The sequence below is a fragment of the Callorhinchus milii genome, unplaced genomic scaffold (genome assembly GCF_018977255.1).
Source record: "Callorhinchus milii isolate IMCB2004 unplaced genomic scaffold, IMCB_Cmil_1.0 Scaffold1, whole genome shotgun sequence".
Taxonomy (NCBI): Eukaryota; Metazoa; Chordata; class Chondrichthyes; order Chimaeriformes; family Callorhinchidae; genus Callorhinchus; species Callorhinchus milii.
Genome location: NW_024704742.1, coordinates 130,317,362 through 130,334,527, shown reverse-complemented (window position 1 = coordinate 130,334,527; position 17,166 = coordinate 130,317,362). Strand labels below are relative to the sequence as shown.

Below are 17,166 nucleotides of genomic sequence, written 5' to 3'. Positions count from 1 at the left end.
AACCTTTTCTGCCCTGGTGAAAATAGACTCAACTTCTCCAATCTCTCCTCATAACTAAAGCCCCTGGTATCATTCTTGTAAATCTCTTGTGAATAGAGGAGAGGAGGCCACATGAGTACTAAATCATTCTCCTCGTGGCTGTTTTGTGAGACTTTGCTGGCACAGATTGCTGCTGTGTTAGCTTACAAAACAGACAGACAGTAATTAGTTCTGAAGCTCTTTGAGATGTTTCAAGCATGATAAGGCATTATCAAAATGCAACTTCCTTCCTCTTATTATTATGACATTCTTATTCAATGTTTTTTGGGTTTACTTTTTTAACCATCTTAGATCTAACTTTAAGATTGGATCCCTTGTTCTAGATTTGTCTAACAGTGGAAAAAATGGTTTACTATCCACTTTATCAAATCCCATTATTCACTCAGTCAGAATACCTCCCTAACTGCAGGGAATATGGTGTAAACCCAAATTAACCCAATCTCTCAAGGTAACCAAGTTCCTTTATATAATCCTGGTTGCTGAATTTCACGCAAGGTTTGTACGTAACTGTAGCTTTCCACCCAGATAATAATATTAAATAATCCTTGTATTTGATATATGTTACCGCCTTTCGCATCAGAGGGATGTCTCCAAGTGCTTAATGGGTACACCCTTGGAATAGGACAAGATGTGGAAGTTAGCAAAGTGTCGTGACTGTATTTGTACACAGTACTTTAAATGAGGTCTGACCAGGGCTCTCATCACTGCATTGGCACTTCCTTGCTTTTATATTCTAGTGTCATTGGTGTGCTATGTGCAGTAGCTCAGAGTTTGACTTTGGAACTTCTGGACATCATTGCTGTAAGAAATTCATGGTGTCGTGCTGTGTGCCATTCAGCATCTTCCGCCACTCTGATTTTACTAGCCTCCTCATTCAAATCAGTGTGTGTATGATAATGATAATCCTTGTATTTGATATAGCTCCTTGACGTGTCATTGAGACATCTGAAAGCACTTTGCAGAATATACTGTAATGTGGAGTGACTGTGTATTTTGGTGGGTGAAAAGCAGCAGGCAGTTGTGCACAGCAGTCTCCCACAAACAGTCGCGGAATGAGTGACCACATTATTATTATTTCTTTATTTTGGAGGGATTTTAACCCCAGAAAGTAATCTGCCAATCGACTAACAACCGGGTTCCCTCTTACTGCTAGGTAAACAGAAGCGTTTGGAGTAAGGAAACTTGCCTAAGGTTTTGCCCTGGCAGGGAATCAAACCTGGGTCTTCTCGCTTGCGAGTGGCTAACCCACTACACTACAGGACTCCACTACTCTACTTGATTCAGAGAGGGACTTGTATAAAATGCAATCGCTGTCTACTTGACTCCATGACTGGCAGTTAAGAAAGTGGGCACCAGAGGAGGAAACAATTCAGGAGTACTGAGACCTTTCAAAGTAATTGATTACAGATTTTACCAGGGGGCTAATTGGCATCACTAACTGACTGCTTCCTTCTGTCGGTGCAGTGATTTATATTTTATTTTTGTGCTCGCTGCAGGCAGGGTTGTGAGTGGAAGTGTGGTATCTGGTTGCAGATTAAATGTTTGGTGGAGGGGGTGGGGGAGTGGGGTTAAGGGGGACAGGGCGTTGGCTATGCATCTTTAGCAAAGAGTCACACTGTACCATTCTTTAGCTTTGCCGTGTTGCCAGCTCTGGCACCCGAGGAATGGGACAAGATGTGGAAGGTAGCAGTTTTAAATTTTTTTTAAAAAGTCTTGAATTTGATATAGCACCTTTCACGTTGGGAGGATGTCCCAAAGTGCTTCATAAAGTGGAGTGACTGTGTATTTGTGGGTGAGCACGACAGTCAATTTGCACATGGCAATGTCCCACAAACAGCCTTGGAGTGAATGACCAATTTTATTTGGGGAGATTGTTGGCCAGGACACCAGCAAAAACTTGCTTCTCTTTTTGAATAGTGCCATGAGATCTTTAACGTGCTTCTGGACCGGCAGATAGACCTCAATTTAACTTCTTATCTGAAGGATGGCATCTCTGATAATGCAACACACCCTAGCACTGCATTGGAGTGTCAGCTTAGATGATACGAGTCCAAGTCCTGATGTGAGGCTTGAATCCACAAACCTCTGACTCGGAGGGGAGAATGCTATCACTGAGCCAGGTTATAGCACAATATTAAGATTTCTATGTCAAAATTAAAATAAAAAATATGCACTTTGTTACAAGGACGTTATGATTGCAAGCATGTTCTGCTATTCGTCCCCTAAGAGTCTGGTTGATAATGGCAATGGAAAAGTAAACTGTAAGTGAGGTACCTTCCAAATATGTAAGCTTTATAATTTTGTAGCCACTTTTTCTTGCAGTCTTTGACATGATTCTTGCTGGAGTGCAGTTCCACAATTGGCATTTGATATGGTGTCTTTCACATCTCCAAGACGTCTCAAAGCACTTTGCTGGATTCATTGTGAAGTGTTTTTACTGTACTTTTGTAGGTAAACGTGGCAGCCAATTTGTGCATAGCAACATCTGACACAATGTCATTTTTCATATGCACTCAGACATTTAGTGATAGCAAGCTGTTTGACTTGGGCGCCATTGTGACTGTATGTGTACGTAAGTGCTCTGAGACACTACCTTGCATGGAGGGCACTATATAAGTGCAAGTTGGTGTGTGTGTGTGCTTGGGAGTTATCATTTTGTCCTCATCCACTTCCCAATAGAAGTCATTGGACAGCAATTAGGAGGGAGAATGCTCTGATTCTTCTGGTCCATAGCCCTGTGACACTGAAGTCAGTTATAGCTTGCAGTCACTAAGGGAGCTGTATAAAGATATTATAGTCAAAAGAACGTTTCATTTCAGTTCTTTCTAAGTGAGTGAGTGAGGCGTACAAAACAGTACTTGCTATATCAGAGGCTTTGGTATATTTGAAATCCTTGTTAAAAGCTTTACTGGACATTGACTGAATTAAACACACAGCATATTCATTATTTCTGGCAAGGCTTAACCATGCATCACTGACGTGGTGTGAAATGTTAGTGTTATCCTCAGTGAATATCAGTAGTTGAATATGTCATAGGCACTACATCAACATTCAATGTCTCTGCTCTATCAGACTTGTGTCTGCCAGTGCTCTGCACTCTGACTTGAAGCAGGGCTTTATTATTGATGTTTTTAAATTGAAGTAAAAATGAGGTGACCAGTAATTGCAAAATCTGTGGCTTTCTCCTGGCCAACAATTCCCCAGTTTCAAAAAAAATTGTCATTCACTTCCCGACTGTTTGTAGGATATTGCTGTGTGTAAATCGGCTGTTGAGTTGCCTGTCAATACAGTCACCACACTTTACAGAAGTGCTTTGTGATGTTGACGTTGGATGTCACTTCAACTTGTCCCTTCCCTCACCTCCTTCACGTTCCACCTCAAGACCTTTTTCTACGACGTTGCTCTTGGTCATCATTTTCCCTCTCTCGTGGCCCCCCCTCCCCCCTCACTAGCTTAGGTGCAAACCTTAGACTGTCCAGCATCTTGGAACACCCTCCTGACGTGAAATATAAATTTGTATTGTTTTGATGATTATTATTTTTATTCTTATTACAGGGGTAAGTTGATTGATAGTTTACATTCAGTTTTGGTAGCGCAATGGTATTGTGGTGTTTTTCCTTGTTGCTGGTTATTATGGTTACGATTGTGGAGTCCTGTAGCATAGTGGTTTGATTCTCTGGTGGGGCAAAACCTTAGCCAAGTTTCCTTCCTGCATACGCCTCTGTTACGTAGCAGTAAATACGAACCTGGTTGTTTGTCGATTGCTTTCTGGTGGTAATAATCCTTCCCCACCAAAATATTTGATCACTCAATCCACGGGTGTTTGTGGTACACTGCTGTGCGCAATTGGCTGCAGCTTTTTCCACACAAAATACTTTAAAATATAATCTGTGAAGCATTTTGAGACGTCTCAACAAGGTGATTTGATGCTATATCAAATGCAAGGATTTTATTATTATTAAGGTCAAAAGCATTATCATATGAGGTGATTGTTGGTTATATAAGTAAGGTCATTGCTGGGATAATAGTTTTCATGTTGTAGACATCATTTGTCACACTCTACTTTATGAGTGTTTTGTCTGAATCAGTTCTTTTCATCTGATCCAAAGACATGAATGAATGCGGGGCTGTGCAATGCCAAATATTTGCACTTCCACAGTTTGCTTTCAAGCTGCGACACTGAGTTCTTTACAAAAGATTTGGAAGCTGCAGCTATCAAAAGCACTTTGCTCACATCAGTGATCGGTCTCTGTGGTACTTCCTTCGGTGAATGGGCAAGAGTCATCGACAAAGCAAGTCGTTTGCTCTCCTTAGTGCAAGATCCACCATTCATAGTTCAGGTAATGTGCATTGGATGTTCGTGGCGGGAGCTATTTGCGCTTCAGATGAGTTATGAGAATATCAGGTTTGGAGAGTTGAACTGCAGGGTTGAGGAGGTTTTATTTGTGGGGTTCAATAAACTGGTACTGACTAACATTCCTAAGTGAATATCCTAGCAGATATTCAAATGCTTAGCTCCACTGTGTTTCCAAAGGGGCAGTATTGGAATACAGGCCAGGTGCGAGCAGTAATAATAAAAATTATAATCGTTTAATTTGATATAGTACCTTATCATTTTGTTGAGTCGCCTCAAAAACACTTCACATAATATACTGTGAAGTGAATTGACTGTATATTTTGTGGGCGAAAGTTTGAGGATAAGTTTGAAACATTGAGCTATGGGGAGGGAGCGGAGGAGTGGGATTGATTTGGACAGCTCTTTTGAAAGAGCCAACACAGACACGATGGGCCGAATGGCCTCCTTCTGTGCTGTATAATTCTATTCTATGATTGTTGAAAGTCCCTTCGGGTGGGACATTAGGATATGCTGCATCTGCTGTGGTTCACGCGTTGGCAATGAATTTGGTTTCCAGTTTACTCCTGAGTCTAGGTGACTATCAGCTCAACCTTGCTCATGTCCATGTGCACACCACTATTTGTAGACCAGATCAGCTACCCTCCCAGCTATCCTTTGATATCCACCATAGCAACTAACTGTGATATCCACCATAGTTCATCAGCTAACATACCAAACTTCAGAGTTGTGCTATGCTCAGTGTTAATAGTTAGTCAGCATGTCTCAAAACATACCTCTTTGACTGACTATACTTTTGGTCATCTTCCCCCACCACCCCCCGGCTAAAAGCATCATTTTATTGCGAGTGTTAGAGTTCTTTACCCTGGACTCATCAACTATACTGCTGGTTCTGTCAGAGTTTCTTGGACACAGCAGTGCAGCCCAGCTCTGAGTAAAGGAAGGTATTCTCCACTTATCTCAATGCTGTGTGAATGTCTTTAGAAGGCTTTGCCAACAGGTTATTCCATTAGTTATTGACAGTGGATTGTTCACAGCTTTGCTTTATTCATCTTTATGTCAACATGTTAAAGTGAAGAAAACTGAACAGAGGTGTCTTGGGGAAATCAGGTTTGTGTGTTCGTGCGTGTCTGGGAGAGAGAGAGAGAGAGAGAGAGAGAAACTGGCTTTCATAACTGAACTGGGAACATTATTCACACAATAATTCAATGTAGATTTGCTCCTTTATAATTGATTGTAAAATTATCATGTCTTTCAGCTGCACACTGTCTATCTTTTCTTTTTTGAATCTGCACTAATTATTTTCTTTGCACGGTGAGCGAGTGAATGCTTTCCCCTTCTCCCTGTGACATGCAGATTGCTTGCGGAAGCTGAACGGCATCGCCATATGCCTGCTGACAGATGTAAACCGCTTCAGTTATCTTGCGTCCATTAGCATTCTCTCCCATCCCGAGGAAGCCCACAAGACGAAAGCTTCTGACGTTTCTACTTTCCGTGAGAACTGTGCAACACTTTATTTACGTGCTGTACATCCACGGAAATTTACAGACTCCTCCATGTAGTCCCTGAGCAAGCCGATGTCCATAGCATTTTAATTCAATTTCCTGCCTTTAGAGTGAGGGTTTTCGACTAGGTCAGAAGTGGTGTTTCAAATGCTAATACTGTGCAGTCTTTGTGCAGATTAGGGTTGGCTGTACAAGCGAGAGCTTCAGTCCGAGGTTCAATGCTGCTTTATGAACACCTGTCGTGTTCTCTCACGAAGGGAGAGAGACTGTTCCTGGCTCATTTGACTGCTGTTTACTTCTTCCTCTTTCTTCTCTGTAAAATGAGCATTGCATTGGTTTACGTTGCTATCCAGAAAGGTAAGACTGCTTGGAATTTCTCAAACAAACGGTAGCTGTACAGTAATATCACGAACATTGTGTGTGAAACCTCTTAATGATTATGGTAATCTTGTAGTAAAGGTGGCAGTAAAGGTGACGATTGATAGACGACACCAAGTTTGTGTGTCTGGCATTGTGAGCTGAGGTGTGTAGTGATGGGGTTGTCTATTACCAAGCCAGTTGAGAAGCAGTTGTTGGGAATGCCAACCTTGTGTTATAAATACACTGGGGCCATCTTGATCATTTTTAAGTGTCTGATGTAAGTATTTCTGCTGCTGCCATATTCAACGATGGGAAACCTACTGACTTTTATGAATTTTATTCATGACTTTTTGCCACTTCCCTCCTACTCTTTTCTCCCCTCCCCCTCCCCGACTTTCCTGCTTGAGCTCCCACTCAGTCTCTATGAAGCACTTTGACATGATGTCCAGACATGAAAGGCACGGCATAAGTGTAAAATGTTGATGTTGAATTTGTTCAGGTGGAACTATCATACACAAACTATTTGAAAAGAAAAGACAGGTTTTCTCCTGATGTCCTGGCCAGCGAATCCCCCCAAATAAAATTTGTCATTCACTTCATGGCTATTTTGACAGATATTGCTGTGTGCAAATGTTCTACTGCGCTCTCCCACAAATCAATCACCACTCTATAACATGTCCTATGAAGCACTTTGAGACATCATCCTTAAATATATTAGATATATAAATATAATAAAAATGTGGGGGTAGAAGGGTTGGGCAGACTGTTTTGTTTTGTGCCAGTGTGCAGCTCTTGCTGAGAGTAACACAACACAGCTTTCTCTCCTCTCCAGTTTTCTCCCCGTCCTCTCTCGAAGGTGCTAACTCACGATGCTGTAAACTTCCGCAGGGTGTCCGTCACCTCTGCTGCCTCTTCCAAGCAAGCGTTCCTCATGTGTGAGCCTAAACACAGTGAGCGTGGGCATCCACCTAAAATCGCAGCTGAGAACTGTGGCCAATATCAACACTTACACTTTCCAGCATTGGACAATCATCAGGAGCTAAATCCCTGGCTGATTTCCTCATTCCATATCTTTTTGTTGTTGAATATGTAACTGTTAGATTTATTACCAAGCTCAGTTCACTTGTACCCTTAGCATCTTAAATACTTCAGTAAGATCCCTCCTGATCCTTCTCTTCTTCAAGACCTTCCTCCTCTTTGACCAGACCTTCAGCCATCCTTCTACCCCCACTCCCCCTCCCCTCCACCCCTCTTGATTTCAACCCCCAGCTCGGGTGCAAACCCTTGATGGTCCAGCCCCTTTTGAAGTCCTTCTGACATGAAAGGCGCCATATCGATGTAATAAAAACAGAAGGCAGCATCTATGAAGAGAGGAAAGTGAGTTAATGTTTCAGGTCAATGACCTATCATCAGAACATTCATTCACTTTCCTCTCTCCATAGATGCTGCTTGACCTGCTGAGTGTTCCCAGCGAATTCGTTTTTTATTTCAGATTTCCAGTATCTGCATTATTTTGCCGTTTGCTATAGTCATTATAATCCAAAATGAAAGGCCCCACCTTCAGTAATTTCTCTGCATATTTCGGATGTCCCAATTCCATCTGTAAGTTCAGTTACCCTTTGAGGTTCCCTCTCCAGTGCTAAGATCCCCCTGCAGCTCATATAAGCTCATGCTTATACTCATACTTTGTGTGGGGTTACACAATTGCACTTGTTCAATGAGTCATTAAATGGTTTCAGCTAATGGAAGCAGGAGAAATAATAATAATAATCGTTGCATTTGATATAGCGCCTTATCACGTTGTTGAGGTGTCTAAGCGCTTCACAGAATATACAGTAAAGTGAAATGACTGTGTATTTTGTGGGTGAAATATGGCAGCCAATTGCACACAGTAATGTCCCACAAACAGTGGATTGAGTGACCAAATCAGGATTATTTTTTTGAAGGGATTATTACCTCCGGAAAGCGATCTGCCAATCGACTAACAAACAGGTTCCTATCTACTGCTAGATAAATACAGTCGTGTGGATAAGAAAACTTGCCTATGGTTTTGCCCTGCCCAGAAATCAAACTCAGGCCCTCTCGCTTGCGAGGCGAGTGCTCCAACCACTGAGCTACAGGACTCCCAAGAAGTTGGGCACATCCCACCTCGTGCTCTTCTTGAGCCCATTCTTGAGCTAAATTGACCATTCAGTTGATACAGAGTCTGTTTCTGTTGCAGTTACCTGGCTGACCAGTGCTGGAATGGCGGATGTGTCTACCTGATCATGCTGCGTCGGATTAAACGCAAAGCCCCTCTTCCTCCTTCCAATGGCGGCAGAGTTGAAGCCAGGCCGAGCAGCATTTCCTCGGAACCGAGCGGCAGCCCCACGCAGAATGGGAAACGGACCCGAAAGTTTGGCGTCATCTCCCGTTCCTCCCTCAACAGGGACAGTCGGGAGAGCCGCGACTCCGAGCACGAGAATGGATATCACGTCCCTATGGAGGCCGAGTGCTCGAAGGCGGAAGGCCTGGACTCCAAGTGTGAGGCTAAAGACTCGAATGTGAGCGCTGAGCGAGGCCCGGAAGAGCCTCTTCCCAATGGGAATGGCACTTCCTCATTCGGACATCACCACAAACCGCGACTCTCGGAGAGCAGGGTGCCAGACTTCAGGCTGAGCGAACACTCCAATCACGTATGTTGGCTTTATTCCATCCCTGTGGATGATAAGTAATAATAATAATGCCTGCATTTGATATAGGATTTTCATGTCAGGAGGCCGTCACAGGATTCATTGCAAAGTGTAATGATTGTGTATTTTGTAGGCGAGTGGATGAATCCATTTGCATCCGAATATGCAGTCACTACAATCCAGACCGAGTCCTATGAATCGCTGGTTAGACTCCAGCAGTACCCCAATGCACACTCTGGGGTCATTTCAGAGCTTGTCCAGAATTTGTCAAATTCTTAAATAATGTCGTTAACTGTGAAGCGTTTTTTTCCCTGTACATTTCTTTTAACAAACTGACAGAAAACGAGCTTCAGTATTCATACTGAATATGAACAATTTACCAAGTTCTGCACTCTCTGAAATGTGTTAATAGGTTAAATCCAGATTCGGGTGGAATTTATAATAATTCTTGCATTTGATATGGCGTCTCATCAGGAGGGTGTCTCAAAGCTGGGATTTACCAACTGAACCAGGCTCAATTTCTAGATTACAGGATTGGTTTGGATGAAGAAAGTGCTTTGGTCCATTTGATCTCATTCTTCTAGAATATCCATCCTACCATCTTCCCATCACAGCATCAAATGTTTCCCTCTGCCCTCCCCCCCACCCCCCCATCCAAACTAAATGGAAATAACAATTTCCCCAGTACCTTTGTATCTTTGAGGCTCTCTGGTGAACATTCAATGGAATTTCATTTATATATGAAATAATAGAGCTTGTAAAAAAAGCTTTGGCATTTCTTCTTTCGTTCGATTGTTTCTGCATATGTGCTTTTTAAAAAAAAAAGTTCTTTCGACGAATTCAATGGATGAGACGTTCCTTCACACACTGAGCCTTTGACAGAGCAAGCGGTCTATCTGACCCACTTACTAGCTCAGCCACAGGTACTAGGTACTCCCATCGAACTGAGTGACACATTATCTCCCAAAATGTCTGACTGTTGACCCAGTTTTGTCTGTAAATAGAGTTTCAAATGCTCGTGCAGCCTGCAAGACTAAAGGTTTAAAAAGTAAGCAATAAATAATCCTCAAATTTGATGTGGTGTCTTTCATGCTGCCAGGACGATTTGAAGTTCTTCACAGGATTTACTGTAATGTGTGGTGACTGTGTATTTTATAGCGAACGTCGCAGTCAATTTGCACACAGAAATGTCCGACAAACAGCCATGAGGTGAATATCCCATTTTATCTCTGGGATTGTTGGCCAGGAAATTGGATAGGTATTTGAATAGGAAAAAAATTGCAGATCATGGGGTAAGAGCGAGGGAGTGGGACTAGGTGGATAGCTCTTTAAAAGAGCCTGCACAGACACGATGGCCTGAATGATTTCCTTCTGTGCTGAATTAAAGAATTATACAGCACAGAAGTAGGCCATTTGGCCCATTGTGTCTGTGTCGGCTCTTTGAAAAGAGCTTTCCAAATCAATCCCACTCCCCCACTCTCTCCCCATAACTCTGCAAACTTGTCCTCCCCAAATAATGATCTACCTCCCCAAATAATTATCTAATTATGATAACAAAATGGAACAAAGATTAACTCTCAAGAGTGAAATTACAGCTCTAATATTTTCTACATAATACTCGATATCTTTATAATTTAAAACGAAGCATTTTAAGTGACCTTTAGTGAGGGGAAGGGAGATTACATTCCTTTGAGTAATTACACAGAGATGAAATGCATTTGAAACCCGTTATGACTAACTTTGTTGGAAGGAGAAACTGTTTCCTCTGGCGGGTGGGTCGGCAATCAGAGGACACAGATTTAAGATAATTGATTTTTTTTATCCAAAGAGTGGTTATGATCTGGAATGCACTGCCTGAAAGGGTGGTGGAAGCAGATTCGATAGTAGATTTCAAAAGCGAATTGGATAGGTATTTGGAAACAAAAAAAGTCGCATGGCTATGGGGTAAGGGACCACATTGAGAATAATAATAATAAACCATGCATTTGATGTAGCGCCTTATTGAGAAGTCTCAAAGCATTTTATAGAATAAACTGTAAAGTGAATTCACTGTATATTATGTGGAGTCGAGTGACTATTTTCTATTTTAACTCCATTTGCCCGCCTTCCTTCCATATTTCTTGATACTTTACCTAGAAAATATTAACAACAACAATTACATTTGTATATAGTTTTTCATATTGGAAGGATGTCTCCAAACGCTTCACAGCATTTACTGCGAATAATAATAATAAGCTTTGCATTTGATATAGTGCCTTATCACGTCTCAAAGCACTTCACGGAATATACTGTAAAGTGAATTGACTGTATATTATGTGAATTAACTATATTATGTGACGTGGACTGACTGTATTTTCTAGGCAAACGAAGGAGAAGGAAAATTTATCTAACATATGTTTCTTACAACTCCCCTGGTGAGTGTGTGTGAGGCTGTGTGTCTGCGTGGGTGCGTGTGTGGGTGTGAGTGTGTGTGTGGGGGGGGGGTGAGTGTGTTAACAGGTCAAATCTGAGAATCATAGCTTTCTCCTAGGTTTATCCTATGAGGGAATGGCTCCCAAGATATTTCTCTGAGATGCAACAATCTGTTGAACCTCTTCCTCGTCTGTCAGAGCTGTTGAAGGGAGCTTTAACACTAGCTCATTATCAACAGGGTTCTGGTCATACCTTGTTTCACAAATGAACGGTAATTGAATAAGAAATGCTAAACAGCACAGATGTGTTTCCCATCTGCTGATAAACTAAAAATAAATGGCTTTTGGAGATGATGACAATGTTTCCATTCTGTTTCCATGAGCTCCCCACTGCTTGATCAAACAGAGTTGTATCTGAGCCAAATTAGCTACTGTCCTGGAATGACTGGTCGAGGAGCCTGCAGATTGGATCCTCACTGCAGTGAACAAGCTGCGAATCTACACAGATATCCTGCCTGCAGGTGGCAACCTCTGTAACCTGCCCCTGGGCAACGCTTGGGAGCATATCATAAGGGAACAACTTGCGACTTGTGACGTGTTAATTAATACCACGCAATTCCTACCTCTGTCCTTCAGATGAGACATTAAACAGAGATCCCAGCTGCCTATTCAGGTGGATGTTAAAAATCCCAAGGCACTCTTCAAAAAAGGAAGGGAGCTTCTTCTGGTGTCCTGGCCAACATTCCTCCAAAATAAAAATTAGTCACTCGCTCTATGGCTGTTTGTGGGACATTGCTGTGCTTTTCACCCACAAAATACAGTCAAGTCCACTTTACAATATATCATATGAAATGTTGTTATTTCACACATTCTTAAAATTGTGCCCTGTCGATAGATAAAGATAACAACCGTTGGGTTTAATATTCTTTACCCCCTCCCCCACTGACTCTGTCACATTAGTTCGGCTCAAAGCTGAACTGTATCATAGCGTTGGAAATCCGCTTAACTCGTACTGTGCTGTTTCATGGGAAACCAGCTTAACTCCTGCTCTGACAGTCATACGTTCCGACTGTATGAAAGTATCAGCCTATGCACCGCATGCTTTAAGCAGAACTTGTTGCTGCCCAGCTCCCTTGTTCAGTGTGGTCAGCCGCTCATTATTGTACAGCCATTGAACTGAGGTCGTCTGTTCCTTCCGGCCTGGTAGCAAGTTGCTTTTGATTCAGTTTGCTTTACTGAATGCAATACTCCATTTGCCTGGGTGAACTAGGCTGTAAATGCACAAATAGTGTGGTCAATGGGACAGTGTGCAGTGAAAGGACGGTGTGTTCCGTAACCTTGTCTCTGATCACAGTGCGGAGATTTCATGGGGTTGCTGATTTATATTAGGGAGTTTGGTTACAAATTGGTTAATTAAGCAGTTTGTTTGAGTACAGAGCTGCTAGACAAATAGTCTTGAAGCTCAAGCTAAGAGATACAGAGATGTGCTTCATCTCTTCTGAAGACTTCTGTGGCTAGCAAGTCAATTGAAAACTGAATGTATGCACACGCCGTCTTTGTGTGGATTTGATTATTTATTCTCTCCCTTAACTTGTTTTTGTGGGTTCAAGACCCACATATGTACCCAGAGCTCATAATCCAGGCTAACACTCTAGTGTTGAAGTACTCCATTTTCAGAAATACCATCCTATGTAAAGGATATTAATCCAAGGTCCTGTATGCTATTGATAGTCCCAAGAAATCTTGCTTTTAGTAGCTTAGTCAGTTTAGCATCAGCAACCCGCTGGTCTTTTTGGTGGATGTTAAAGATCCCATGGCACTATTTGAAAAAATAAGGAAGTATCTCCCGGTATCCTGACCAACAATCCCTCAGATAAAATTAGACTTTCATTTGATGGCTATTTGTGGGACATTGCTATGCGCAATATAGCTGCCAGGTTGTCTAGAAGTTCACAAGCACTACATTTGACAGGAATTTTCTGTGAAGCTTTTTGTGACATTTCAGTTTCGCAGCGCTCCTAAGATGCTATCCTGGGTAAAGGGTGCTATATAAATGCATGTTGTTGTTCTTGTGTGGCTGTTCTGTTTAGCACCGCTGGTCTGTGTTCAGGTAAGCTGTTTGTATTGTCTGCTGTCCCTTTCATTGAATATTTAAACAGTAAGTTTCATCACCCATTTTACTCCACGAAAATAGTTACTGAATACTGTAATAAATCAAGCCTCCTGTTATTTCACGAAAGGCCTTACAAGAGAGCTTGATGGGCTATGCACCTGGGGTGATATTTGAGGTTACTTGCAGGTTTCTTGACAATGTATAATTTACATGGGAATCCTTGAGATAGATTGTTGGAATGGAATGTGCACTCTCTCCCTGGAGGGACACTTCCTGCCTACCTAATTCTGGAATTAGGTGCAGGTTGGCAAGACCCAAGACTTGGGGATCCCAGAGTGTGCGTTGGGGTATTGCTGGAGTCTAACCAGCTAAAACTGCCCAGCTTGCCATTGATATAGCTGTCTGGCATGGTTTCCTGCTGTTTGTCCCGTTAGGACCTGTTACTTTACTGAGAAAAGTAAGTTTAAAGAAAGTTCACTGCCACAGAAATATGATAAAGCACAACCCACAATGTCCCTGTAAATTGCAGCCAGTATTACAAATTGTATTATAATGTATTGCATGAATTCAGGTACATGGGGAATATTTCTGAATTGGTTCCAGCAGGGGATTTTCCCTTGACGTAGGTCTGGTTTCCGTCATTCTCGATTCAGAACATGTTCTGTTTATTGTAGAGAATTGAAGTATTACAATTTCAAAGGTCACTCAAAACGTTTCCTCATTACTAGGTGTGCCCACAAGTTCATGTGAGAAGATCATCGTCTCTCACAAACTAGACCCAGAATCTCCAATACTTTAATTGTGTGTTCATGGCTCTGAAGTGTGCAGTGTTATGTTCTAGGGTGTATAGTGTGAGGTGTAGTGGAGCTCTGAGTTGTGTAGAGCATAGTGTCACTGAGGCCCTGGGCTGTGTAGAGTACACTGTAGCAACAGAATTAAAATTCTAGTAGTTTCTGAAGTATATTTTGAAACTGCACCGGAGGCAAGTGTGGACTTGCAGTATCATCGGAACACATTGTACACTCTTACCCCATGGCCATGCGACTTATTTGTTTTCAAATACCTATCCAATTCCCTTTTGAAATCTACTACCGAATCTGCTTCCACCATCCTTTCAGGCAGTGCATTCCAGATCATAACCACTCTTTGGTTATGATCAATTATTACCCCCGGAAAGCGACCCCCCCCCAATCGACTAACAACCTGGTTCCTGCTTACTGGAGTGGAGTCCTGTAGCTCAGTGGTTAGAGCACTCGCTTTGCAAGCGAGAGACCGGAGTTCAATTCCAGGCAGAGGGCGAAACCTTGGGCAAGTTTCCTTACTCCACACAGAGCCTAATAATAATCCCTCCAAAAACAATAATAAATTGGTCATTTTCAATCTACGACTGTTTGTGGGACATTGCTGTGCGCAATTGGCTGCTGCGTTCGCCCACAAATATACAGTCAATTCACTTTACAGTGTGTTCTGTGAAGCACTTTGGGACGTCCTCCAGACGTGAAAAGCGCTATATCAAATGCAAGGATTATTATTATTATATTATTATTACTGCTACTGTACGCTGACTCCAGAACAGCCTGTAGGATATGAGCCCTTTCTTTGCTGCACGAGTTGCGTCTGACAGTGTATTTGGTACCTTTTATATTCTGATGCAGTTTGGGAGTCAAACCCTAGCAACATTGATGATATTTGTGCAAAAGGAGTGGAGTCTTGTAGCATATTGGTTAGAACACTCGCCTCGCAAGCGAGAGGACCTGGATTCAATTCCCAGGCAGGGCGAACCTTAGGCAAGTTTTTTTACTTCATACGCCTCGTTTACCTGGCATTAAGTAGGAACCTGGTTGTTAGTCGATTGGCAGAGAGAGAGCGCGAGAGAGGGAAAGAGATTTTTCTGCAGTGCAATTGCTATCATTGTTATTCAGCTGGTGGATGGACTGCCAAAGATTTACATCTTTCAAGGGAGTTCCTGTGGGTTGAATGCACTTAATTCCATTCTTCAAATACTGCACTAGAACTAGAACAGTTTTTTTTTGTATATACATATATATCAATTAGATATAGAAGTGAATTGTTTCTTTTGTGGAAAAACAGTTCAAATTCTTCAACATTTGCTATAGTCTCAGAGGACTTCAAAACTGTGATATTTCATATCTTGATGAAGACTGAGTAATATTCGTAAGATTGTAACGTGCTTGAGTTGTGAAATCTTGGCCCTGCATTATCAGGAGCTGATGTCCAGTAAGATTACTGACTAAACCAAAATGAACGGAGTGCAGACATTCCAGACATTCCCCCAGATGGGTTATTTCTTACTCCTGTTTGTTCCACTGATATCGGAATTCAAGATCTATTCCAAGTCTAAGTGGTATCTTGCTAACAGAAATCCCTCCATGTCTAAATCTTTCTCTAATTCTGCTCCGTGTTGACACTGCGGACTTGCACATCCATTCTGTGTATCCATCCTCTCCCCCACCTGGTTTGGCATCATGCTCCGCCACTGACAAGTTCTCTGGGCCTCTACCCTGCAAAAGGAGTACTGTATAAATGTTAAATTGTTGATGTTGGCTGTATCATGATAGATCCCATCAGCTAGGTGCTTGAGTATGTAACTGGGAAGCGCAAACAGCATGCATGATACATTTTGTGTTTAAGGAAAGTGGCTTCTCCTTACATCGATTTGTGCACATAGAACTTTACAGCACAGAAGAAGGCCATTCAGTCCCATATCTATGCCAGATCTTTTAAAGAACAATCCATTCAGTCCCATTTACTTGCCTTTTCTGCATACCTTTACTAATTGCTTCTTTTTTGGATATCAATCTATTTCTTTTTGGAAAGCAAATATGGCTTCCACCTCAACCAATGCATAACATTTCATACCCTAAAACCTCTGCATGGGGCCAAAAAATCCTGTTTCCCTCCCATTGCTAATTATCTTAAATTGATACCCTCCAGTCACTGACTGACGGGACAGTGGGAATGGTTTTTCCCTATCTACTCTATTGAAACCCCACATCATTTTAAAGATGTCTATCAGGTCTCCCATCAACCTTCCCTGTTACAGTAAATATAGTCCCAGTTCCTCTAGTCTCTGCTCATAGGTCAAACCACTCACTCCCAATACCACCCCAGTAAATCTCCTCTTCACCCTCTATATGCTCCCCCTCGGTGACATCATCCGCAGACATGGGGTTAACTTCCACATGTATGCGGATGACACCCAACTCTACCTTTCCTCCTCTACCCTCAACTCCACGACCACCGATGTCCTGACAGCTGCCTGTCTGACATCGAGTCCTGGACGAGAAACAACTTTCTCCAGCTCAACGTGCGCAAAACTGAGGCCCTCCTGATTGGCTCACGTCAGCGCCTCCACACCTCAGGCGCTGACAGCATCAGCATCCAAGGCTGCACTCTCCACCTCTCAAAGCCGGTCAGGAACCTTGGGGTTCTGTTCGACCCTGAGCTGTCCTTTCTCCCTCATATCCGCGCCACAACTGGCACCGCCTTCCATCACCTCCGGAACATCGCCAGACTATGGCACTACCTCACCCCTCACGTTGCTGAAACCCTGGTCCACGCCTTTGTCACCTCAAGGCTGGACTATGGGAACTCTCTCCTCGCCGGCCTTCCCGCCACCTCCCTCCACAAGCTGCAGGTCATTCAGAACTCTGCAGCTCGTGTACTGTCCCGCACCAGACTTCGGGAACAC

At 42.6% G+C, this 17,166-nt stretch overlaps 1 protein-coding gene across 1 annotated transcript in view; it reads left to right on the top strand.

Moving 5' to 3' along the window:
- pdzd2 (PDZ domain containing 2) overlaps positions 1 to 17,166 on the top strand; it is a 129,169-nt gene that overhangs the window by 51,064 nt on the left and 60,939 nt on the right. The window contains exon 2 of the mRNA XM_042331917.1: positions 8,480 to 8,933. Coding sequence (XP_042187851.1) covers positions 8,480 to 8,933 — 454 coding nt within the window. The remainder of the gene's footprint in view (positions 1 to 8,479; positions 8,934 to 17,166) is intronic.